The sequence below is a fragment of the Carassius carassius genome, chromosome 7, assembly GCF_963082965.1.
Source record: "Carassius carassius chromosome 7, fCarCar2.1, whole genome shotgun sequence".
Taxonomy (NCBI): domain Eukaryota; kingdom Metazoa; phylum Chordata; class Actinopteri; order Cypriniformes; family Cyprinidae; genus Carassius; species Carassius carassius.
In genome coordinates, this window is record NC_081761.1 from 39,001,016 (window position 1) to 39,026,114 (window position 25,099).

Consider the following 25,099-nt stretch of genomic DNA (forward strand, 5'->3'; position numbering starts at 1 on the left):
CTCTCCACCAGTAAGCTGGTGTGTGGTGGGCGTTCTGGCGCACTATGGCTGCCGTTGCATCATCCAAGTGGATGCTGCACACTGGTGGTGGATGAGGAGATACCCCCTTACAATGTAAGTGCTTTGAGTGCCTAGAAAAGCGCTATATAAATGTAATTCATTATTAGTGGTGCTTGCCGGAGGCAAGGCATCACTATTATTATCTCACATACTTATTCTTCTTCTAGATTCCGTACAAATTTCGGCGCGTAACTAGTCCCGCAGCTTTTGTCACAGACCCGCAAAAGTGGCGTCAAATCGTGCGGCCTATTCGGGAATGGTGTGCTATGACTTTTATAAGCGATCGGGCGTACAATGTTTGTCCGGCGGGCGAAAAATCGGGCGATAAATCCCATAGACAATGCATTGCGGCCAACTTTGACGGATCATAGCTCACAGAGACAATTTCGCAGAAACACGTGAATCACTATATTTGGAGAGGCTATCAGGCTGTGCGAGAACATAACCAGCATTGGGGTATAAGTTGTGTCGTCACTCCCTAGCAACCAACCAGAGTACCCTAGCAACCATATTTCAAGACCTAAATCTCTGCATCAGAACATTGTACAGACATGGGGGTTGGTTTATATTGGCAAGCAGCCTTTGGAGTATCATCATTGGCAGCTGCCAAGCCACTCCCTAGCAACCAAACGGAGTACCCTAGCAACCGTTTTGCATGACCTACATCTCTGCATCAGAACAAAGTACAGACATGGCGGTTGGATTTTTTCACTCATGCTATCACACTGGACTTCCAACATGCTAGTCATGCTAGCAGTGAATAGCTACATGCTAATAGTGATTAGCTAAGTGCTCAAATGGGCTAAGAACTCTATAAAAACTACATAGTGACCATCTGTGACAACTACCAACCACCTAGTAACATCATAGCAACCACCCCAGTTACCATAGCAACTGCCTAGCAACCAGCCAAAACACCCTAGCAACCGCCTAGCAACACCTTAGCAACCACCCCAAGTACCTTAACAACTGCCTAGCAACACCCTAGCAACCACCGAGGTTACCATAGCAATGGCCCTAGCAACCATCCCATGTACCATAGCAACCGCATAGCAACACCCTAGCAACCACCCCGATTACCCTAGCAACCACCCTGGGTACCCTAGCAACGTCCCTAGCAACCATCATGGGGACCCTAGCAAACACCCTGGCAACCACCCCAGGTACCCTAGCGACCACATAGCAACTCCCTAGCAACCACCCTGGGTACCCTAGCAATGGCCCTAGCAACCATCATGGAGACCCTAGCAACCGCCCTAGCAACCACCCCGGGTACCCTAGCAACCACATAGCAACACCCTAGCAACCACCACGATTACCCTAGCAACCACCCTGGGTACCCTAGCAACGGCCCTGGCTAACATCATGAGGACCCTAGTAACCGCCCTAGCAACCATCCCGGGTACCCTACAAATGGCCCTAGCAACCACACATTAGCAACAGAGGGGCGATTTTTGCCACTGCAAGCACCACTCACATTTTCTTCAGGAAATGTACATTCTAGTTATTATTATTATTATATGTGTTAAGGGCTCGATTTTCGCTGGAGGAAACAGATGTGGTGTGATGAGCGGTGAACAGCGAAAACTTTACAGTAGATGAGAAACCGACTGCTCCCTCGTGACCTTTTGTAAACTGTATTTATGACAAAGAACTGCACAGATACAGATATTCTAACAATCTATCGATAAACAACACACACCTTGTGAAATGTAGGGGTTCATTGGTGTATTAATTATGGGGGTGTGAAACACTGTAGGCAGTCTGTCAGGGCTGAGTGAGATGATTTTTTAATTGAAGAGAAGTACACAATGTAGTTGGTTGACGTTTGATTTACTGAAGACTTTGTGGGTACACATATGTGTGGTTTCTGAAATGGATTAAACGAGAAATAAACTTAATGATATGAATATACAATGTTACACAAAAAACATTAAAACACTGAACAGCACACAATATAAATATAACAACTCAAAACAATGCTATATTACACTATTTAACATGGGCGCTTATGCTCTAAATGTCCACAAGAGGGCACTACTCACACATGAATGCGGCAAAGAGCAGGGTAACATGCCTGGACATGTACTAAGGGGATGATCACTACATGCAAATAAGAACGTCACATAACGTTACACACACAATGATAATAAGGTTAATATTCACTAACACTATGTATATCATTATAAGACATCTCACAACAAGGAATTTCACAGAAATACTTGTGAATGCACTTAATCGAGCAGGAAATACAGGCAGTGCTATGCTAATTGGCTACTACTTAATCGGTACAAGAGTAACAGCTGATCACTCAACAATAACAGAATATATATATATATATATATATATATATATATATATATATATATATATATATATATATATATATAGCGGTTACTTACTTCACATGTACGCACACTGTACCCCAGTATAACTCGAAATCAATGTCTTTGAAGTAACTCTGAACTCTGAAACTAGAATACAGCTGCCAAACTCTCCATGTGCGCTCACTTGCGCTATGTCTCTCTCTAACCTGTGATTCACTTCTGCCTCACATGATGCCATTGCAGCTGTGCTGAACTCTCTAATTGGTCAAAATCATCCGGGACTTAGAGACGGCAGAGCCTTTTGTACAGCCCGCCCCCGAATTCAGGAACTGAATTCGCTCATCTAACAAAAGGTCTTAATCATCCTCGGGCAGTGCTGGCAGCTGGATGAGACGGCCACAACTCGTGTGTAGCTCTTCCCGTTGACATCTACACTGGTTGTCCGGACTCGACCATCTACACCGGGGAACAGCTGAGTGACTTTGCCTACAGACCAGAGGGCTCGAGGAAGTTGGGGGATCAACAATCAAGACTACGTCTCCGATTTCAAATGCCTTCTTGTCAGTTCTCCACTTCTGGCGAGCTTAAAGATCTGGTAAGTAGAACTTTAAAAAATGTCTCCAGAAGTGCTCCGCCAGAAGTTGGCTGTGGCGCCATCTCTGACTCACAACATCAGAGGAGGTATACCCAAGAGGCTTTGAATTTAGGATACCTTCCACCTCAGTCAGGACTGTCCTTAACACTTCCTCAGAAACAGTCTGGGCTCCGATAGTCACTCTGAGCGCTGCCTTGATGGAGTGAATCTCCCTCTCCCAACACCCGCCGAAGTGAGGGGCGCTTGGTGGGTTATAGGTGAACTTGATCTGCTGATTGGCAAGGTGGCTCTGTAGCTCATCTTGGAGGGTGGCGAAGGCATCATTCAGTTCATGTTCTCCTCCCTTAAAGTTTGTGCCTTGATCACACAATAACTCGTATGGTTTGCAACGTCTAGCAATAAACCGTCATATAGCCATCAGGAAAGTGTCAGAATCAATACCACTGAGAAGATCAAGTTGGGTTGCCCTTGTGGTTATGCACTTAAAGACTATGCCCCACCTATTCTCTTTATGTAGGCCGTTCTTACAGATGAGTAGAAGGCTGGACGGAAATATCTCTGGTGAGGGGCAGGTCAGCCATGAGATGTACTTCTGGGCGTCCTCTCCACTTCCTACACTCTGTACACTGGCATTGGTACCCACGGACAGCTTCACGACCTCTTAGTTTCCAGTACGTCTTCCTGATTTCTGCAAACAACCTCTCTGTACCTGGATGATGTAGCCTCTCATCATAATCCTTTATGATTAGCACAGTGATTGGATGTTGAGTGTCAAGAACATCTGGATGTACAGTGTCCTCTTCCAGTACCTCACAGTGGCGTAGACGACCTCCTACTCGAATAAGTCCAGTCGCAGCATCTAGCTCCGGGGAGAGTGTGATCAGTCTGCTTGTAGATTAAATGGGTTTCCCAGACTTCAGAAGTATCTGCTCATCGGGGAAGGAGTCTGCTTGAGCTTGACGGAGATCGGCACTGGAGGTGTATGCCGCCCCATGAAGCTCCTGCCCATAGGCATTCAGGCACTCTGGCAGTGTGTCATAATGCTGCAGCTTAGGTGAGGGTGTAGTAGTGGTCACTAACCCAGTGAATGATGACTGTCTTAGTTCACAGCTTGGCTCTTCAAGTGATAAATGAGGCTGCTCAGGCCAACTATCTGATGCAAGCTTAAGGAATGCCGGCCCCTGGCTCCACTTTCTTTCTCTGGAGAAGTCTCCAAGAGGCTTGCCACGAGTGATGTCGTCTGCTGGGTTGTCTGAAGATCTGACATAGCGCCAGATGGTGGAAGCTGTCATCTCTTGGATCTCTGCTACCCTTGTTCCCACAAACACCTTGTAACGACATGAGCTGGATGTCAACCATGTAAGCACAGTGGTGGTGTCAGACCAGAGCTCCATTGAGAGCGGCACACAACTCTAGGCATGGTATGGATTGTTGCTTGTGAGGTGCTACCCGGGACCTGGCAGCAATGAAGCCAACTTCGACTTGACCCTCTTTGTGCTCTTTCCGCAGGTAGGCCACTGAACCGTATGCCTGCTCCGAGGCATCACAGAAAACATGAATTTCATATTTACAGGATGGGTGACCTTTCTGTGATTGAGAATAGCACCTGGGCAAAGATATTTCCTCTAGTCCACTCAACTCCTTCTCCCATTTGTCCCATGATGCAAGCAGTTCCGTAGGCAACTCTGGGTCGTCCCAGTCACGCTTCTTGTTCTACAGACGCTGTACTATTATCTTAGCCCGGGTGGTGTAAGGGATGAGATATCCAAGAGGATAATATTGGCTCGCTAGTACTCGGTAGATCTGACGCATTGCTACAGAAGAAGAGCATCTGGATCGATGCTTGTAATGTAGAGTATCGGACTGACAATGCCACTGCAGTCCAAGTGTAGACTCGTGGACGTCTTGTTGGCCTTGACTGAGCCAGAGGTCACAGGTACTGGATCTGGATTCAGCGGGGAGGTGAGTAATCACAGATGGACAATTGCTGGCCCACTGTCGAAGCTCGAAGCCTCCGGTGGTTGAAGTTGACCAACTAGGTCTCTGGCCTTTTGGGGGGAGTGAAGACTGCAGGCAATTGTCGACGTAAAATGATCTCTAAATTACCTCTCTGAATTGGTCTCCCGGCTGACTGTGATCCATGACGTGTCTCTGCAGGGCATAAGTGGCACAACAGGGACTGCACATGGTGCCAAAGGGGAGCACCTGTCCTCTGTTTATGTTTGAGTCCGCTCGAGCTGCTCCACCATGGTCTGCGGTTTGAAGTGCGCGCTGAAAGACGGGCAGGAGACCGGTCTGACGCCGGTTTCATATGAAATTTAAGGGGACTGACTCTGAAGCGATCGCGAACAGTTTTAGGAGCTAAATGCTATAGCCCCACTAAAAAAGCCTAGCAATGCCCATGCTTCTTGTGTAGGCCTACATTTCAGAAAACCAGGACCATTCGGTTCAGTGCATACCAGTTCCATACCCAACCCTACTTTTAAGAAATATATTTTTTGATAAACAAACCCAAAACTGGCTATGTCCTTGCTGGAGTGTGATGTGATTTGTGTCATGGGCAGGTGCGATGGATCGCGTACAAACCAATAGGATGTCGGAATGGTATATGTTTATACTTCTCATTCAACCACAATCAAATTCACTCCATCCGGATGGCACGATTTATCTGCATAGGTTTTTTTTTTATTATTAATTTTTTTAATGATGACATGCCAGAATGAAAACAAGCCAAAATGAAATAGCAGTAACGAACCTATTTTTAAAATGTGAGGAGTAGTAGTAAAAAGTTGGCTAAAAAATAATTACTCAATATAGATGCCCAAACTATTTGTACTTCATTCCTTGACACCTCTGGTACTAACACAATGGTTAATTCTCCATACGGTTTTAAAGTTTTTACAGTTTAAGGATAAATTAGTAGAAATCTGACAATATCAGATCTGATAATCATGTCCAGCTTTATACTGGATCAAGATAGAAACTAAACAGAGACTCTTACATCTGAAATAAACATTTGTTAATATTGTTCAACACGTTATTCTTTAATAAGTTCTAGGTAGTTCATCTCTGGTTCAGTCATATATGTAAACAATCATTTTGAGTTTAAATCAGTGTTGATTCATTATAAATGTTTCTCTTAATAATCATGAAGTGTTTGTGTTCAGATGTTGAGCATGAAAGCGCAGGTGGATGTGGTCTGCTGTAAATCAGTAGGAACTGATCTGTCCATGCTGGATATTGAGGATTTCATCACAGAAATCTGTCAGCTGAAGAAAGAGGTGGCTTCACTGGAGGCAAAGCTGAGAGAAAGAGGAGACAAACTGAACAGAGAGGTTTGAACAGATCTTCATTTCATCTTTAGCTGCTAATATGGACTGATTGTTGTGTGAATCAATGTCTTATTGTTAATCATACTCTCACTAGATATATTACTGATTGTGTTTGTCAGGATGTGGAGCAGGTTTGGGTGCGTGAGACTGATGGGACAGAAGCTCAGGATTCAGTCTGGAGCGTCAGAGATCAGAGATCCAGAGACACACAGGACTCAGAGCTCAGCCTCACTTTACTCTGTTATACTGACGCTCAGGATCATGAATCCACTGATCAAACCTCTGACTGTAACGCTGGAGAACAGCAGATGCTGCAGACGCCGCTGAAGATGTGCTCCGTCAAACTGGTGGACTGCAGGAACCTGATCGAGAGCAGAGGAGAAGAAACCACCGCAGAGAAACAACAACAACACACTGATGAGGAAGAGGAAGAGGAGGAGGTGGAGAATAATGGGGAGGATGATGAAGATGGTGATGATTGTGCTGAGAATAATGATGATGTTGATGATGGTGACTTTGTTCCTTCAGGTGTGTTTCTTCCTTTAATGACCAGAAATGCAGAATAAACAAAATTGGTGTTCATTTATAAAAAGTGTTATGTATATACAGACCTAAATTCATGAGGAGCAGTATTTGTTGTGAATTCTGCAAATTTGAGACACTTAGAAAAACATACCATTAGCTGCATGTGTATAAAATATCACTGCGTCACACATCAGATTGTGTATTTATTTCAGTCACAGCCTTTGCAGTTTGACAATCATGATAAGACATATATCAATTTATTTTGGCTGATTGTTCCACTCAAAGTTGTAGAATAATATTCATTTTATGCAAATTTTTGTTTCTTTCAGATAACAATACTGGTTCATCTTCTGATGGAGAAACTGCATCTACATCCAAAGACCAAAAGACAAAGAAGAGTTGTGCAAAAACATTCAGCAAACAGTGTAATTTAACAAGACATGCCAGAAAGAAAAAACACACCGAACAGAATGACTTCAGCTGCAAGATCTGTAACATCAGTTTTCCGACCTTCAAAGAGAGAACCGTTCATTCAAAAGAGCACAGCGTGAAGAAGGAGTTTCGCTGCGAACAGTGCGGGAAGGATTTTTTTAACACTCTTTATAGTATGAGAGCTCATATAAAGACACACAAAGAAAAGACTCTTCAGTGCAACGAATGCAACAAGTATTTCCGGAACAAACGAGATTTTTCTGTTCATATGAGAATTCACACGGGTGAGAAACCGTATCAGTGCCCTAAATGCGAGAAGTGCTTTAGCCTGGGATCTAACCTGAAGAAACATCTACTCACACACAGCAATGAGAGACCGTATAAGTGCAATGAATGTGGACAAGCTTTTAGAAGCTCAGCTTCTCTAAAGTTACACCTAAAAAAACACTTTGATAAACCGTATCAGTGCCCTCACTGCGAGATGAGCTTCAGTCTCAGATCAGATCTAATGAACCATCTACTCACGCAAGGCGATAAAAATCCGTATCAGTGCAGTGAATGTGGAAAACATTTTATAAGCTCAGCTTCTCTGAAGTTACACCAAAAAATGCACTCTGATGACAAACCGTATCAGTGTTCACACTGTGAGAAACGTTTCCGTAATTCAGATCACTGTAAAACCCATGAGAGGATTCACACCGGAGAGAAACCATACTTATGCTCCGATTGCGGGAAGAGCTTCGCTAGTTCATTTGCTTTCAAAGTTCATCAGAGAATTCACACAGGAGAAAGACCTTATCCTTGTAGTGATTGTGGGAAGAGTTTCTTTAAGCTAAGTGACTTAAAAGTGCACCGGAGGACTCATACAGGAGAAAAACCTTTTAAATGCTCACTTTGTGACAAGACTTTTGCTATATCAAATTCCCTGAAGATCCATGAACGAATACATACAGGAGAGAAACCTTACTGCTGCTCCATCTGCGGAGAGAGATTTGCTTTTAAATGGGTTTTTCAGACCCACAAGAAGAAACACACTGCTCCAGAATCATCATAGCTTCTTCTTGTTCAATGTAATGTGCAGATCAGTGTCTGATATTGTATCATAATGTGCGTTTATGGGTTTTTTTAATGGATGACTTAAAAAAAAAATTAAACTGATCCAGGCATGAAAATGCAATAAAATGTCACTGTGTAATTTTTTGGCATTGACAGCGGCATTTACTTACAGGTGTGAAACCTGAGAGTGCTTCATTAAAGGTCCAGTGAAGTGCCTATGTAGTGACGTAATTTACAGAATACATAATTTAATAACAGGATAGGTCATAAACCTTTCTCCATGTATTTGTGGTTAGGGCTGGTTCACACGTATGATTCAGTCTCTGTTAAACTGTCCCTGGACCAGTGGTCAGCAGAAGAGACCAACTCTTTCCTTCTGCAAGAGATTAACAAGCTTTTCCGGTCACATGTTGATGATGTAGATGGTTCTGCCCCCTTCCAGTGAAAACATGAGCCAGTTCAGATTAAGTGCCACTCTTGGCCGAGCATTGGTTCCAGCACCAGCACCAGTGATATGTGTGTGTTTGCTGCAACACTAACACCAAACCAGACTTCATTTAACCCCAATCAAAAGCGTACACTTTCAGGATCTTTCCCTATCCCCTACATAGTGCACTAGATGCCATTCACCATACAGAAAATAATAATTCTGAACAAGTGATCGATTTCAGAATTGTTGATTTATATTGGTGGAAAACAATAGACTGTAAGTTAATGCTTGCATCAGCAGGTGTTGCATTCCTTCAGTCCAATAGAAGTGAAGTAAAAAGCACCCTTCCTTAGTAAAAAAAGTGTATCACACGGATCCAGGGGGTGAACAAAGGCCTCCTGTAGCGACTCAGTGTTCGATGAATATCCATATTCAAAAAAGAAATAATCACTTGTATCTAGCTTGCGCCAACAGTTGTACACAGAAGCAGTTTCGGGTGGATGACGTATGAGATCAGCATTGCCGGCGAGTCTAATGAAAACCAACGTTTGTTTACAGGACCACAGGAAGGGCTTATATCGAAATCCTCCTACATTCTTCTTTACAATTTCTTGTTTTGTACTTATTAGTGACCGTTGTTTTGTATTGATTTCTCTGCTGCATTTCAGTGTTCGTCACTTATGAGCGGCGCAAAGCCTACCACATACGTCATGCTCTGGGAACTTACGTTTTGAATATGGATATATTTCTTACAAAAATGCATCGATTCGCTACAGGAGGACTTTGATCATCCCCACCCCCCCCCCTTCCCTGGTGTTGTGTGAGACACCTTTTTTTTATGGAAGGGCACTTTTTATTTCACGTCTTTTGGACTGAAGCAATGCAACACCCGCTGACTGCAATGATAGTGAATTAAAGTGCATTTAATATGACTGGATTCGTCTGAAAGAATAAAGATGTATACACCTAGGATGCCTCAGGAGTGAGTTAATCGCAGCCTAATTTAAATTTTTGGGTGAATTAACACTTTAATACCAAAAAACTTTAATCTTGGTTTAAATGAAAATGCAGTACCTTGATTGTGTTAACACACTAGCCTGCATTGCTAGTAACCGTTCATAACATCTCAGCATAGCCTACAGCAAAGCAGTGTAATAATACAATTAAAAATGCAAGTTTACAGTGTTCTCTCTGTTGTGTTAATCTCTTTACTGCGCTTCTCTGATTCTGCGCGCGCTTTCTCTTGTCCCGTCCTCCAGAAAGCCGCCAACTTGAGTTATTCAAAAATTAACGGTCATTTTGATTGACCAGCTGACTAACATGATCGACGACTTTATTTAATAATATGAGATGGATATATTATTATCCAACACTTGGCAACGCCACTGATAAACAGTGTTTTTGAAATAAAATAAATTCGGTTTGCCCTCCACAGAAGCGTCTTTTCTTCTCCGCTCGTACTGTAGGAGGCGCTGTGACTTTCATCTTTATTCACCGGTAAAATCACTGAAGAAAGGAGACGGAGCACTCAGACGGTACGTGTTTAAGCTGTTTTCATTTTTCATGTGTTTTAGCTGTTTATGTGCATGTGGTTATTTTTCTATCGCTAGTGTTTTTATGAATGAAGCCCGCTCGCTTTATGAAAAATAACGACGGTTTTACTACAGTAACCATAACAAATGTCCTATTCTACTACCATGATATTGGTCGAAATCAATAGCTTTTATGTTTACAATGCTTTTAAAGTTGTCACAGTTTGTGGAGAAGTGCATAGAAGTCAGACAATATGTATACGCATCATATATATATATATAGGCTATTTGATAATCTTCCTTCTCTGTGCTACGTAACGGTTTCTGTATTAATAAAGTGGATAATTTCCAATACTAGAGAGTTTTAAAGTTTTGCTTTGTGCTGGCTCAATATTTAAACTAAACAAACTCTCTAACATCTGGAATAAAAATGTGTGAATGTTCTCTGAAAGTCAGTTTAGCTCTTGTTCAGTCATTTTGAGTTTTATTCAGAGTCAGTCCATTATAAATGCATATTTTATTAATCGTGTTGTGTTTGTGTTCAGATGTTGAGCATGAAAGCGCAGGTGGATGTGGTCTGCTGTAAATCAGTAGGAACTGATCTGTCCATGCTGGATATTGAGGATTTCATCACAGAAATCTGTCAGCTGAAGAAAGAGGTGGCTTCACTGGAGGCAAAGCTGAGAGAAAGAGGAGACAAACTGAACAGAGAGGTTTGAACAGATCTTCATTTCATCTTTAGCTGCTAATATGGACTGATTGTTGTGTGAATCAATGTCTTATTGTTAATCATACTCTCACTAGATATATTACTGATTGTGTTTGTCAGGATGTGGAGCAGGTTTGGGTGCGTGAGACTGATGGGACAGAAGCTCAGGATTCAGTCTGGAGCGTCAGAGATCAGAGATCCAGAGACACACAGGACTCAGAGCTCAGCCTCACTTTACTCTGTTATACTGACGCTCAGGATCATGAATCCACTGATCAAACCTCTGACTGTAACGCTGGAGAACAGCAGATGCTGCAGACGCCGCTGAAGATGTGCTCCGTCAAACTGGTGGACTGCAGGAACCTGATCGAGAGCAGAGGAGAAGAAACCACCGCAGAGAAACAACAACAACACACTGATGAGGAAGAGGAGGAGGAGGAGAATAATGGGGAGGATGATGAAGATGGTGATGATTGTGCTGAGAATAATGATGATGTTGATGATGGTGACTTTGTTCCTTCAGGTGTGTTTCTTCCTTTAATGACCAGAAATGCAGAATAAACAAAATTGGTGTTCATTTATAAAAAGTGTTATGTGTATACAGACCTAAATTCATGAGGAGCAGTATTTGTTGTGAATTCTGCAAATTTGAGACACTTAGAAAAACATACCATTAGCTGCATGTGTATAAAATATCAGTGCGTCACACATCAGATTGTGTATTTATTTAAATCACAGCCTTTGCAGTTTGACAATCATGATAAGACATATATCAATTTATTTTGGCTGATTGTTCCACTCAAAGTTGTAGAATAATATTCATTTTATGCACATTTTTGTTTCTTTCAGATAACAATACTGGTTCATCTTCTGATGGAGAAACTGCATCTACATCCAAAGACCAAAAGACAAAGAAGAGTTGTGCAAAAACATTCAGCAAACAGTGTAATTTAACAAGACATGCCAGAAAGAAAAAACACACCGAACAGAATGACTTCAGCTGCAAGATCTGTAACATCAGTTTTCCGACCTTCAAAGAGAGAACCGTTCATTCAAAAGAGCACAGCGTGAAGAAGGAGTTTCGCTGTGAACAGTGCGGGAAGGATTTCTTCACAACTCCTCATAATATGAAAGCTCATATAAAGACACACGAAGAAAAGACTCTTCAGTGCAACGAATGCAACAAGTATTTCCGGAACAAACGAGATCTTTCTGTTCATATGAGAATTCACACGGGTGAGAAACCGTATCAGTGCCCTAAATGCGAGAAAAGTTTTAACCAGGGTACGCATCTGAAGAACCATTTACTCTTGCACACCAACGAGAGACCGCATCAGTGCCCTCAATGTGAGAAGAGCTTCACCCAGGGATCTAGTCTGAAGACACATCTACTCACACACAGCAATGAGAGACCGTATCAGTGCAGTGAATGTGGGAAACCTTTTATGAGCACAGCTTCTCTAAAGTTACACCATAAAATACACTCTGAAGACAAACCGTATCAGTGTTCACACTGTGAGAAACGTTTCCGTCTTTCGAGTCTCATGAAAACCCATGAGAGGATTCACACCGGAGAGAAACCGTACCTGTGCTCCGACTGCGGGAAGAGCTTTGCGAGATCATTTGCTCTCAAAATTCATCAGAGAAGTCACACAGGAGAAAGACCGTATCCCTGTAGTGATTGTGGGAAGGGTTTTATTAACGCAAATGACTTAAAAGTGCACCGGAGGACTCATACGGGAGAAAAACCTTTTAAATGCTCATATTGTGACAAGACTTTCATCCGAGGATGTGTCAAAAATGTCCATGAACGAATACATACAGGAGAGAAACCTTACTGCTGCTCCATCTGCGGAGAGAGATTTGCTTTTAAATGGGTTTTTCAGACCCACAAGAAGAAACACGCTGCTCCAGAATCATCATAGCTCCTTCATGTAATTATTTTTAGATTCTCTAAAACACAGGAATGTTGTTTTATGGTTGTAAAAAGTAAAACCTATAGCAAGAATGTCCCTAGAACAAACTCAAACCTGCTCCTGGAGGGCCGCTGTCCTGCAGAGTTTAGCTCCAAGCATAATTAAACACATCTGAAGCATCTCATAAAGAGCTCTGTCCAGAATCACCACTATACCCTTGAATAGGACACTATTTGAGAAGAACCACAGTGGACTTTACTCAGTGTGCTCATTCAATCCCACAATGCACTGCAATAATGAGTGTACAACTGATGTACACCAACATCTAGTGAAAACTCAAAATGCTCTGTAAGGATCGAGCCAAGTTAATTCCTGTGTCTCGCAAGAAGATGGCATCTGCAGCTGAACCATGTTTATACATGCAAGTTTCTTTGACAGTTCTAGATACATCTTTTATCTGCTGGTGGATGAGGAGAGACCCCCTGACTATGTAAAGTGCTTTGAGTGCCTAGAAAAGCGCTATATAAATGTAAGGAATTATTATTATTATTTTAATCTTAACTCCTTCAATTGGTTTAATAGTGATTAAGGGAATATGGGGTGATTTCAAACAATGCAAATGTCTTGTGTGTGTTTATGGGTTTTTAATCACAGTAACAGAATGATGAGGACTAATTATTTTACCAGTTATTAAATAATTCCTGAAAAACATGATGACATCTAATGACCCTTATTGGCCTCAGTCACTTTGTTACACAAACTGAAGTGATCCAGACATAGATATGTAATGATATGTCACAGTCAGTTTTTGAGAATGACAACGGCATTTACTTAAAGGTGTGAATCACGGAGTGTCCCGTTAAAGGTCCACTGAAGTAATGAATGTGATGTCATTTAAACTAATACAAGAAGACAGGGGATGGGATGTATCGAGGAGCTCCAGCCCTCTGTTAAATGGCCAATAGTGTTTTATTTATATCAGCTTGGGTGAGACTGGGGTAGTTGTGGCCTGGAGCAATGGGTGAGCTGGAAGGAGGTGCTCCAAAAGGTAAATCAGTACAACTTCCCCTAACCCTGACAGACAGCTGTGTCAATCAATCTTGAAGACCTTTCTTCATGCCCCTACCTTTTGGGATGTCTTAACCTCACAACATGCCCATTGCTCCAGCCTGCTCTTATCTCTGTTTGACTTGGCCCAGAGTCATTGAGTCCAGTAGATCCACATTTGATTGCTTTTGACATCCAGATTATCCCTTTGGACTCAATTTGAAATTGTTACTAAGGCAAAACAGTGATCATAATCTTGCTGAGGATGGATATATTGGTGAAAGGGTACCACTGGTGCCATTCAACAATATATGTCTATACAGACTCCACAAATTAACCATGGCTTTGTTTACCACATATTGTAAAAAACATTTGATTGGACAGAAAGTTGGATGAGAAGCTGAACTACAGAGTGAAGTCATCAAAATTGTCGATTTATATTGGTGGACATGAGAGACTTAGTTAATGCTTTGTCGTTGTTTTGGAGCACACAAGGTTATAGATAACCTTAAGGCCATATAAAAATGTTTACTTCAATTTTGATTTCATTGGGACTTTAATCAGCTACAGCACATTGAATATTAACTGTACGCAATGGGATTAAAGCCTGTACTATTTACTATAGTAACCATATAACATCTTAGCATAGCCTACAGTAAAGCAGTGTAATACAAATAAAAATGCAAGTTTACAGTGTTCTCTCTGTTGTCTTAATCTCTTTACTGCGCTTCTCTGATTCTGCGCGCGCTTTCTCTTGTCCCGTCCTCCAGAAAGCCGCCAACTGGAGTTATTCAAAAATTAACGGTCATTTTGATTGACCAGCTGACTAACATGATCGATGACTTTATTTAATAATTATATATAATATTAATATATGTATATATTCTATCAATGTTGTCAACGCCACTGAAATACAGAGGTTTTTTTTAAATTAAAGATATTAGGTTTGGTGAAACACACACCTGCTGAAGCGTCTTCTCTTCATCTCTACCGCTCGTACTGTAGGGGGCGCTCTGACGACCTTTAGTTCAGCGGGAAAACCAGTGAAGAAAGAAACGAGACTAGCCCGGAGCTCTCGGAGGGTAAGTGTCTAATTAATCCGTTTTCCATTATTAATGTATTTTAGCTGTTTATTCGTGGACATGGTTATTTCTCTGTCGCTATACCCTTTCGAAAATTAACCATGGTTTTACTACAAATAAAACCAAAAAACCATGGTTACTATAGTTTAACCATGGTAACCACAAATTAACCATGGTTTTGCTATATTAACCGTAGTTTAACCATGGTATTTGTAGTAAATATGTGGTTATACAAATGGTAGTCAACACGCCAAAAAAACATGGGTTACTACAGTTTTATTATAATAAAACCATGGTTATTTTTCGTATATAGTGTAGAAATCTGAGGTGTGTCTAGGTTTGAATGGCTCAATATTGACACAAAACACTTACATCTGAAATAAACATTTATGAATATTCTCTGAAATGTTATTTTATTTAATAACGAATCAATTCTAGGTAGTTCAGCTCTTGTTCGGTCAGATCATTTTGAGGCTAAATCAGTGTCAGTTCATATGAATGCATCTTGTAATAATGTTGTGTTTGTGTTCAGATGTTGAGCATGAAAGCGCAGGTGGATGTGGTCTGCTGTAAATCAGTAGGAACTGATCTGTCCATGCTGGATATTGAGGATTTCATCACAGAAATCTGTCAGCTGAAGAAAGAGGTGGCTTCACTGGAGGCAAAGCTGAGAGAAAGAGGAGACAAACTGAACAGAGAGGTTTGAACAGATCTTCATTTCATCTTTAGCTGCTAATATGGACTGATTGTTGTGTGAATCAATGTCTTATTGTTAATCATACTCTCACTAGATATATTACTGATTGTGTTTGTCAGGATGTGGAGCAGGTTTGGGTGCGTGAGACTGATGGGACAGAAGCTCAGGATTCAGTCTGGAGCGTCAGAGATCAGAGATCCAGAGACACACAGGACTCAGAGCTCAGCCTCACTTTACTCTGTTATACTGACGCTCAGGATCATGAATCCACTGATCAAACCTCTGACTGTAACGCTGGAGAACAGCAGATGCTGCAGACGCCGCTGAAGATGTGCTCCGTCAAACTGGTGGACTGCAGGAACCTGATCGAGAGCAGAGGAGAAGAAACCACCGCAGAGAAACAACAACAACACACTGATGAGGAAGAGGAGGAGGAGGAGGAGGAGGAGAATAATGGGGAGGAAGATGAAGGTGGTGATGATGATGATGGTGTCTTTGTTCCTTTAGGTATGTTTTTTTATTTTTATGGCCATGATATACAGAGTTACATATTGTGTACGTACTACAGGGCTCCAGGCAAAAATACCAAAAATATTAATTTGCAAATTAACTTTTTGCTGATGGCACCACTGGTAACTGTATAAATGTACTTAAATTGACTTTAAAATGTTCCTTTTTTAGTGGAAAAAAGGCTTTCAGTCAGTCCTCATCTCTGGTGGCACACCTGCTAAACGCTGCTCCAGTTATGCAGCATGAGAGAGATCGAAAATGACAGAGACGTGCAAGTACAAGTGCAGAGAAAAAGTGTCTATTTCGTGCAAAACTAATGTGCAAAATTTGTTTATTAAGATCTTTAATTTATATGCTGTTTTCTGTTAATGTATGGTATGATCATCCTAATTTATCTTTCACTTCACTTCTATAACATGAATGAACATCAAAAAGTATTTTATTTTATGAGAGCCTACAGTACAACTTAATGAAAGGTCTCAGGTAAGTGCTTATTCAGTGGATCAAACTGCGGAAAACATATAAATCTTGTGAAACAATGCCACGTAACAATCATTTACCTCAGAATAAACATTCTGCATCCATATCATCAGTCAGCTAGAAAAAAAAAATAACTAAAAAGTTGCTAAATTTCTGATATATTCCATATTTATATTTTTACTTAACCTGTTGTCTACATGATAATGAAAATGAGTAAAGACTCAGCTGTTGGGATTGAGATTGGGAGGTCATTCCACCAGCTGGGCAAAGTCCAAAAGTCAATGAAAAGGTCCATGAGAGTGATTTTGAGCCTCTTTGGGATGGCACCACAAGGCGTTGGTCATTGCAGAGCGCAAACTTCTGGAGGTTGCATAAGATTTAACCAGTGAGCTTAGGTATGTTGGTGCGGTGCCAGTGGTCGTCTTGTAGGCAAGCATCAGTACCTTGAATTTGATGCGAGTGGCTACTGGTAGCCAGTGTAACCTGATGAGGAGAGGAGTAACGTGAGCTGTTGTATTCTGGATCAGTTGCAGAGGTTTGATAGTCCAGTCTGTAGAGAACAAGAGCTTGGACAAAAAGTTGGGTGGCTTGCTCTGACAGGAACGGTCTAATCTTCCTGATGTTGTAAGGCAAATCAAAACTTTATAGAGAAGTTGTAATGAAACGTTGGGTTAGCTGGAACCATCAGTAGTTCTGTCTTAGTAAGATTGAGCTGAAATTCATGGGCATTCATCCTGCTAGAAATGTCACTCAGACAGGCTGAAATGCGAGCAGCTACCGTCGGGCCATCTGGTTGGAAATGAGAAGTAGAGTTGGGTGTCATCAGCATAGCAGTGATAAGAAAAGCCATGAATGACAGATCCTAATGGCATAATTTAGATCAGGGCTATTAAAATCTTGCCTTTGAGGGCCAATGCGGTTCAGAGTTGGGCTCCAACCCAAGTCAAACACACCTGAGCATGCTAATCAATGTTTTTGGGATCATTAGAAAATCACAGGCAGGTGACTTTGATCAGGGTTGGAGCCAACCTCTGCACCGCATTGGCCCTCCAGTGCAAGATTTGAATAGCCCTGATGTAGATGAAGAAGAGAAGTGGTCCAAGTACTAAGCCTTGAGGAACCCCAGTAGCAAGTTGTTGTGATTTAGAAACATCACCCCTCCAACACACCCTGAAGGATCTATCTGAGAGGTAAAACTTAAACCACAGGAGTGCAGTTCCAGAGATGCCCATCTTTCTGAGGGTGGACCGGAGAATCTGGTGATTAATGGTGTCAAAAGCAGCAGACAGGTCCAGTAAGATGAGTACTGAGGATTTTGAAGCTGCTCTTGCCAGTCGCAGGGCTTCAGTAACTGAGAGCAGAGCAGTCTCAGTTGAGTGGCCATTTTTGAAGCCAGATTGGTTGCTGTCCAGGAGGTTGTTCTGTACACAGAGAGCTGGTTGAACAGAGCTCACTCAACATTGGCACAGATTCTGTGTAATAAACAATTCTTTGATTGTATACAGTTCTCAAGTTGGAAAAGGTGTTTAGTTCCCACTTTAAGTGAACCTTAGTTCCCAGGATAATTACAGAGGAGCTCATCAAGGCATTAAAAGATGAGACATAAACACACAAAACATTACTGAAATGTTAGTGTTGAAAAAATAAAAGGTGTTTATTCTGTGGAACCTAAAATAAATAATTTTGCGCCTAGTTTTCTTTCTTATAGGAGCCAATGGCTCCTTAAGTAATTATTTTTTTTTTTTTTTGTCTGGACACCTATTTTAGGAGTGTATCGGTTCATGGTAAAAAATCGAACCGTACTGTTGTGCACCCACGGCTTGGCACATACTTGCACCACAGTTCATTTTAAATCTGACAACACATCTGTAATATGGCTTGTTAAAAATAACACATAAAACAGAGTTTGGCTAATGTAAATATGGCTTCCCATATTTTGGTTAGCTTTTTTGCTGGAAATGGTTGACCCAGTCTGGCAACACTGCCACACATCAGACTTTGCATTTAAATCACACTTATTTTGATGGATTGTTCAGCTCTAGAATTTAAAGAAAATGTAAAAAAATTTATGACAATTTTGTTCCATTCAGACAATGCTGGTTCGTCATCTGCTGGAGAAACTGCATCTACATCCAAAGAGCAATGCACAGTGACGGACTGTGGAAAGACATTCAGCAAACACGGTCATTCAGTGAGACATGAGAAAAAAGACACAGAACAGAAAGACTTCATTAGCAAGAGATGTGACATCAGTTTTCCGACCTGCAAAGAGAGAACACTTCATTCAAAAGAGCACGAAGTGAAGGACTTTCACTGCGAACAGTGCAAGAAGGATTTTTTCACCACTACTTATAATATGAAAGTTCATATGAAGACACATGAGGAAAGGTCCTTCCAGTGCAATGAATGTAACAAGTTTTTCCACAACAATAGTAATCTTACTATTCATAAGAGGATCCACACTGGTGAAAAGCCATACAAGTGCCCTCAATGTGAGAAGCGCTTCAGACAGGCATCTAACCTGAAAGACCATCTATTTACACACACCAACGAGAGACCGTTTCCGTGCAGTGAATGTGGCAAGTTGTTCAACACCAAGCAAAATCTTTCTCGTCATAAGCGAATCCACACGGGTGAAAAGCCGTACAAATGCCCTCACTGCGAGAAGAGCTTCAGCGAGGCATCTAGTCTGAAGAAACATGTGCGTTTGCACACCAATGAGAGACCGTATCAGTGCAGTGAGTGTGGAAAACATTTTGTGAGCTCGGGTTCTCTGAATTTTCACAAAAAAATACACTCTGATGACAAACCGTATCAGTGTTCACACTGTGAGAAACATTTCCATCATTTGAGTCACATGAAAACCCATGAGAGGATTCATACCGGAGAGAAACCGTACCTGTGCTCCGACTGCGGGAAGAGCTTTACAAGTTCATTTGCTTTCAAAGTTCATCAGAGAATTCACACAGGAGAAAGACCTTATCCCTGTAGTGATTGTTCAAAGAGTTTTTATAGCCAAAGTTACTTAAAAGTGCACCGGAGGACTCATACAGGAGAAAAACCTTTTAAATGCTCACTCTGTGACAAGACTTTTGCTATATCACATTCCCTGAAGATCCATGAACGAATACATACAGGAGAGAAACCTTACTGCTGCTCCATCTGCGGAGAGAGATTTGCTTATAAATGGGGTTTACAGAGCCACAAGAACAAGCACACTGCTCCAGAATCATCATAGCTTCATAATTTAAGGTTGTGTAAAAATGTAGTGCCACAGGAACATTACTTTCAGGTTGTAGAAAATAACCCTTAAACTAAAATGTCTCTTGAATGTTATTTACTGGGTAGAAATAAATAATTTTGATGTAAAATTCACTGTAATGTGTAGATTATTGTCTGATATTGGATTTTTGAATTTAGCTGGAAAATGACTTCACCGAATAAACAATGAACTGACTTTAACTGACTTTGTATGCTTAAAACATCCTGCAAGTGTCATAACTTAATGTCTTCATCAACAGAAAAGCATTTTTTTCTTTAAATAATATTTCATACACTGTCAGTTTTAGATTCTTTATTTTTTATTTTTTGTAATCTTGTGGAAATTCAATGGAAGATAATCACAGTTTTTATTATTAACTTTTTATTATGTGTTTATTTGACCTGAATGCCAAAGTGAAAGCATCTTTCCATTGTGCCATTTGAGAAAGATTTAAAATAGCAGAATATAAACAGAGGAAACCTGTTTTCTGATGTTCTGAACACCATTGCAAAACTTCACGTTTGTTTGGTCTCTGAGCTCCATCGTCTTGTAGGTCTGAAGTCTCGAGTGTCCTCATAATTAATGTGTAGATTTTTACAATCAGCAGGTCTGTGATTAAGCTGTTGGGAGGTAAAAGCAGAGAGGGAAGAAATGAGGATTTAATGACAAAAACACTATTATTTAAACCAAGTAATGGAGTGCTAGTGATTTCCAAAGTGTTTTACATTTAATGAATATAGTTTTTTAAATCTTCCCCAAAGCCACTAGTAGACAAGACTGCAAACTTTTTTGAGTCGATGTCAATGGAGTATAGGCTTCACTACACTGAATGATCTTCAACATGTTTAACACTAAACAATACTTATGAACTGAACTATTTCAGAGTTTACCATTCAACAAAATTCTGTTTTATAACTGAAGTCACTGACTCTGTATGACAGCTGGGATTCAGTTTACAACTCTTCCCATTCATTCCTATGGGATTCGTAAACGGTGATTGAGTCGCACACAACTCTGAAATATAATGGCGTCAAGGCTGTAATGCGATTGGTTATTAAGACACGTGATCTAAGTTAGCCATTACGCTTTCTCCAATAGTAATACAGACTCTCATCTCCTTATAGTAAGACAGTAAAATACCCACATTTGCAGTCTTTGCACTTGACCACTTGATTACTAATATGACGTATTTCCTGTATTTGGCCCAAGTGTTCAAGTGAGGATGAAGACCACAAGTGTGAGTAGAGTGTTTCATCACCTGATGTTTTGTAAATATGCATGTGTTTACATAGCTATATTTTTATTTGAAATACTTTGCATTGTAAAATCATCTTCTAGACCTCTGTTCAGTAGTCCTTATAGCATGACAATTTAATTTGTGGTGCTAATTAAGTATAAAAAGCAGTTGCAAATGTTGTAAAGAATAGATATCACCACTAGTCATCCTGCTCCATAAAGCATGCAACACTTTGTTTTTCTACCAGATTATATGTAATAACGGGCCCTATTTGATTAATTTATTAATATTTAACTTACACTGAAAGATTTCCGTGACCTCTGATGTATTCCCAAACATGTTGCATAATGGGATACACTAATCCTCGAATAGCGCTCCGGAGCGGTTTTCAAGTTATTGTTGATTTAGTGTGCATTAAAATTATCGTTCACCCAAAAATGAAAATTCTATCATCATTTCCTCACTCTCATGTCGTTCCAAACCTGTAAGAGTTGCTTTCTTATGTTGAACCTAAAAGAAGATATTTTGATTGCTGGTAATCAAACAGTTGGTGGTTGCCATCGATAGTAGCAAAAAAATACTATGGAAGTCAATGGCAACCACCAATTGTTTGATTACCAGCAATCTTCAAAATAACTTCATTTTAGGGTGAACTATCCCTTTAAGGACACTGTGTTTGTTTTAAAGATGCACCAAGTGACTTTTGAAACACACCAAGTCCCAAAACACACTTGTAAGTCAATCAGCAGTAAGGGGGCGTGTCTAGTAATGATAGAGAGAGCGCTGCTCAATTTGAGTGCACAGGACGGATAGTAGCAGATCAATTAATGGCCGAGGCCACAGTTGTGGGTATTTGGACAATGCAAATATCTGCTTTCCCTGAGTTTGACGCACCTCTCACAGTGACTTTTGCCAGCGCTTCACTGGAGCCCACATGATTGGTCGCCACACACTTATACGTGCCGCTGTCCGTTACTTTCAGCTGCGCGATCTTCAGCATGCCGTCTTTGGTAGTCTCCGCCCCCGGCGACATGGAGGCTCCGCCCACACGTGTCCAGCGGAAGCGGATTGGATGAGAGCCGTGAGCGAGACACTGCAGACGCAGAGCGTCACCGGGACGAGCCACAGTCTCCTCCGTCAGTGTGGTGGCGTACGGAGGCGCTGAGGACCGGACACAGAGGGATGGGTTCAGAGCATGGCTACTATCTCACAATAAAATCCAGTAAACGGGAAATTACGATCATATGAGTTATTTTGGCCAAAAAAAAAAAATTCTTATTTCCATTGCTGTAACAAAATATATGGATTTTTATAACATTTTATGTGCAGTATTATTTACTGTATTGTAGTTCTTTCCTGTATTTATAAATACATTCACAAAAAATATTTTGAATTTAAGTTATAAATCTAGTAATTAGTTTAAAAGGGTATTATATTATTTTTAAATGTCATAAAAAAGTAATATCCCAGTGTTTTAAAACTTGCTTAATTTTCTTTTTGCAGAAAGAAAAAAACTTTTTTTTTTTTTTTTTTTTTTGTGTGTGTTGTGAAATGTGAACATGCATTCTCATGAAAACGGTTTGATTAATGATTCATTTTGATTGATTAATGCTCTCCCTGACTGTGTGTGATTGCATTAGAGTCTGGCGCTGCTATCAAACGCAGTCATTCTCAGAAACTGAACTCCCCCTGATGACTTCTGCTGCTCTTTTCAGAGTTCTCAGAATACGACTGAAGTCCAGTGACCGCGGCTGACTCTGAGCCTGACGAAGTCTACGTTTGCACTGACCTGTGACCATCTGACTCAAATGTAAACGTCTGTCTGCGACGACAAGGTCAGCAGAGATAAGAGCGTGTTTCTGTCACTCACAGTCCACCTCCAGCTGCACGTAGGCCTCGCTGAAGCCCAAGGCGTTCGTGGCGTTACAGATGTACTGGCCTGACACACAAAGAGACCCAGCTGAGTCCAGTGTTAGGTAACATTAGACATGGTTCTTCATGTTGGCAGAGCAGCTGTACCTGAGTCCTGTCGACCCACGTTACTGAGGGTCAGACTCCCGCCGGTCACCTTGTGTTGCCACGGCAACGGCGCCCGCAGCTTCGACCAGGAGATGACTGGAGTAGGTGAACCTGAGAAGAACAGGAAAATAATGATGAGATGATGAATATACCTAATTATTTAATTTTTTTGACCATCAAATGCCATTTTTTCCTAAATATATCATGTTTTTAACCAAATTACATTTTTAATGCAATTCTGTTTGTATGTTTTGACCCCGGTTTATTATAGTTAAGGATGCAATCTGTAACTTTTTTTGGTTAAAAATGATCCGAAATCAATATTCGAGCAAGTACATAACCAGCCAGTGAACTTAAGCCTGATTCACAATGGTTGGCTTTTAATAACGTACACTAATTTGAGTGGTACAGGTAGGATTTTGCTGGAAATTTGAGCTTTTGCAGCTGCGTTATTACGTCACGTCCTTAAATGTGGCATCTATTTCTGAATGTAACACCCACATCAACTGATGGATAGAAACAAGTTCCCGCCCTACACAATACAGAAAAACTTTTTTTTCTTTAATTTCACAGACTTTAATGGCCTGTCTCACAAAACAAGTTTACCAAAAAGGCCAGGCTTATTTCAGTCTGACTTATTTTGAACCAGATCAATGGACAATAAGTCAGACTAACTGAAGTAAACCTGGCTTATTTGGTAAACTTGTTTTGTTTTAGATCTCTCTCTGTATGTGTGTGTGTGTGTGTTTACCGGTGGCGTGGCAGTGCATGCTGATGCTCTGACCCTCCACGGCTGTTAGATCTGTTTCTGTAACCGAGGCCTGGGGAAACGCTCCAGCAGTGGCTCCGCCCTCCAGCCTGAGCTCCACCCGCCCCTCAGCAAGCCCCTCCCTGCTCTGAGCGTGGCACACATATAACCCAGCATCCTCTGCTGACATCACTGTCACCTTTGGCGGGCGAGAAACAGACAAAGTTGAGGCGTGCAGATCTGGCAGAAACCCGTAACACTGAATCGGTGCATACTGAAGCACCTGTAGTGATGCTGTAGTGTCTGTTGTTGTGGAAACAAGCTCGGTGTCGCTTCCCTGTTTGGTCCAGCTGATGGAGGGGCGGGGCTTCCCTGTGACACTGCACTCCAGAGTCACGCTGTCACCCGCGCGAACCGACAGCGGCCCGGACGGCGTCACCCGCACCTTCGGAGGCTCTGCATCAACAACCACACACTGACACTACATCAGCGTTGCCAGGTCTGCGTAACAAAACTAGCACAATGGCCACTCAGAAATAGCCCAAGCGTCGCCCACTGACCATCCCAGAAATCAAACTCCAAATATGCAATCCCCATACCTATATTGTACAGTCACTGTTGAAAACCAATATATCAGCAGCTCAAGGGCTCCTTACCAGTATGCCTCCTTCACAAAACTTTTCATCTACCACAGTTTTATCATTGGTAGAACAGTCAAATCAACCCACGGCCACAGTTTAGAGTAGCCCAGCTCTGCGGGAGAACTGTGGACTTGGCAACCCTGACCAACATCCATTTAGCTTGGAAGAATCCACAGTTTAATTATGTTGTTTTGTGGTTTAGATTTTGTTCAGGTTAGTTTTTAGTTTAATCTTTATTTTATTTGAGTATTACCTTGATTTCCTCCCCTACATCCTCTAATTGGATAGCTATTTTGACAGAAAACAACAAAAAACACAACATGCTTTTCTTGGGTCTCCACATTCACGCTACAGAACTGAATCTGGTAGACTGCGTGTTCTACAGAGCAACTTCACGTAAAAGCTCAGAAATACATTTAGAGGACAAACCATTCAGTTGTGTAGATCACAAATAATATTCTT

The 25,099-nt window shown here is 41.3% G+C and overlaps 4 protein-coding genes across 4 annotated transcripts in view; 3 read left to right on the forward strand and 1 right to left on the reverse strand.

Moving 5' to 3' along the window:
* The first annotated feature begins 4,851 nt into the window (after positions 1-4,851).
* Positions 4,852-8,453, forward strand: LOC132144323 (zinc finger protein 883-like). Its single transcript, XM_059555100.1, has 4 exons — positions 4,852-4,944; positions 6,150-6,317; positions 6,434-6,842; positions 7,169-8,453. Exons 1-4 carry the CDS (start codon positions 4,852-4,854, stop codon positions 8,323-8,325), a joined length of 1,827 nt encoding a protein of 608 aa, XP_059411083.1. The 3' UTR covers positions 8,326-8,453.
* Positions 8,454-10,719: 2,266 nt separating this feature from the next.
* LOC132144324 (zinc finger protein OZF-like) lies at positions 10,720-13,469 on the forward strand. The gene is made up of 4 exons (XM_059555102.1): positions 10,720-10,740; positions 10,835-11,002; positions 11,119-11,521; positions 11,848-13,469. Exons 1-4 carry the CDS (start codon positions 10,720-10,722, stop codon positions 12,921-12,923), a joined length of 1,668 nt encoding a protein of 555 aa, XP_059411085.1. The 3' UTR covers positions 12,924-13,469.
* A 2,404-nt stretch (positions 13,470-15,873) lies between these two features.
* Positions 15,874-20,103, forward strand: LOC132144207 (zinc finger protein 664-like). The gene is made up of 2 exons (XM_059554987.1): positions 15,874-16,247; positions 18,821-20,103. Exons 1-2 carry the CDS (start codon positions 16,049-16,051, stop codon positions 19,966-19,968), a joined length of 1,347 nt encoding a protein of 448 aa, XP_059410970.1. The 5' UTR covers positions 15,874-16,048; the 3' UTR covers positions 19,969-20,103.
* Positions 20,104-20,289: 186 nt separating this feature from the next.
* Positions 20,290-25,099, reverse strand: part of LOC132144209 (basement membrane-specific heparan sulfate proteoglycan core protein-like) — a 6,937-nt gene continuing 2,127 nt past the window's right edge. Inside the window, exons 4-9 of the mRNA XM_059554991.1 lie at positions 24,280-24,452; positions 24,000-24,195; positions 23,249-23,359; positions 23,100-23,168; positions 22,124-22,390; positions 20,290-20,612 (exon numbers count right to left, since the gene is read on the reverse strand). Of these exons, the coding sequence (XP_059410974.1) occupies positions 20,608-20,612; positions 22,124-22,390; positions 23,100-23,168; positions 23,249-23,359; positions 24,000-24,195; positions 24,280-24,452 (821 nt within the window). The 3' untranslated portion in view covers positions 20,290-20,607. The remainder of the gene's footprint in view (positions 20,613-22,123; positions 22,391-23,099; positions 23,169-23,248; positions 23,360-23,999; positions 24,196-24,279; positions 24,453-25,099) is intronic.

Bases quoted from the DNA above. Each gene is read 5' to 3' on its own strand.
- LOC132144323 (XM_059555100.1), top strand. From the start codon at position 4,852: ATGCCACTGCAGTCCAAGTGTAGACTCGTGGACGTCTTGTTGGCCTTG. The intron at 4,945-6,149 runs GTGAGTAATCAC...GTTTGTGTTCAG, and splicing joins GATCTGGATTCAGCGGGGAG to ATGTTGAGCATGAAAGCGCA. The intron at 6,318-6,433 runs GTTTGAACAGAT...TGTGTTTGTCAG, and splicing joins GAGACAAACTGAACAGAGAG to GATGTGGAGCAGGTTTGGGT.
- LOC132144324 (XM_059555102.1), top strand. From the start codon at position 10,720: ATGTGTGAATGTTCTCTGAAA. The intron at 11,003-11,118 runs GTTTGAACAGAT...TGTGTTTGTCAG, and splicing joins GAGACAAACTGAACAGAGAG to GATGTGGAGCAGGTTTGGGT. The intron at 11,522-11,847 runs GTGTGTTTCTTC...TGTTTCTTTCAG, and splicing joins TGGTGACTTTGTTCCTTCAG to ATAACAATACTGGTTCATCT.
- LOC132144207 (XM_059554987.1), top strand. From the start codon at position 16,049: ATGCTGCAGACGCCGCTGAAGATGTGCTCCGTCAAACTGGTGGACTGC. The intron at 16,248-18,820 runs GTATGTTTTTTT...TGTTCCATTCAG, and splicing joins TGGTGTCTTTGTTCCTTTAG to ACAATGCTGGTTCGTCATCT.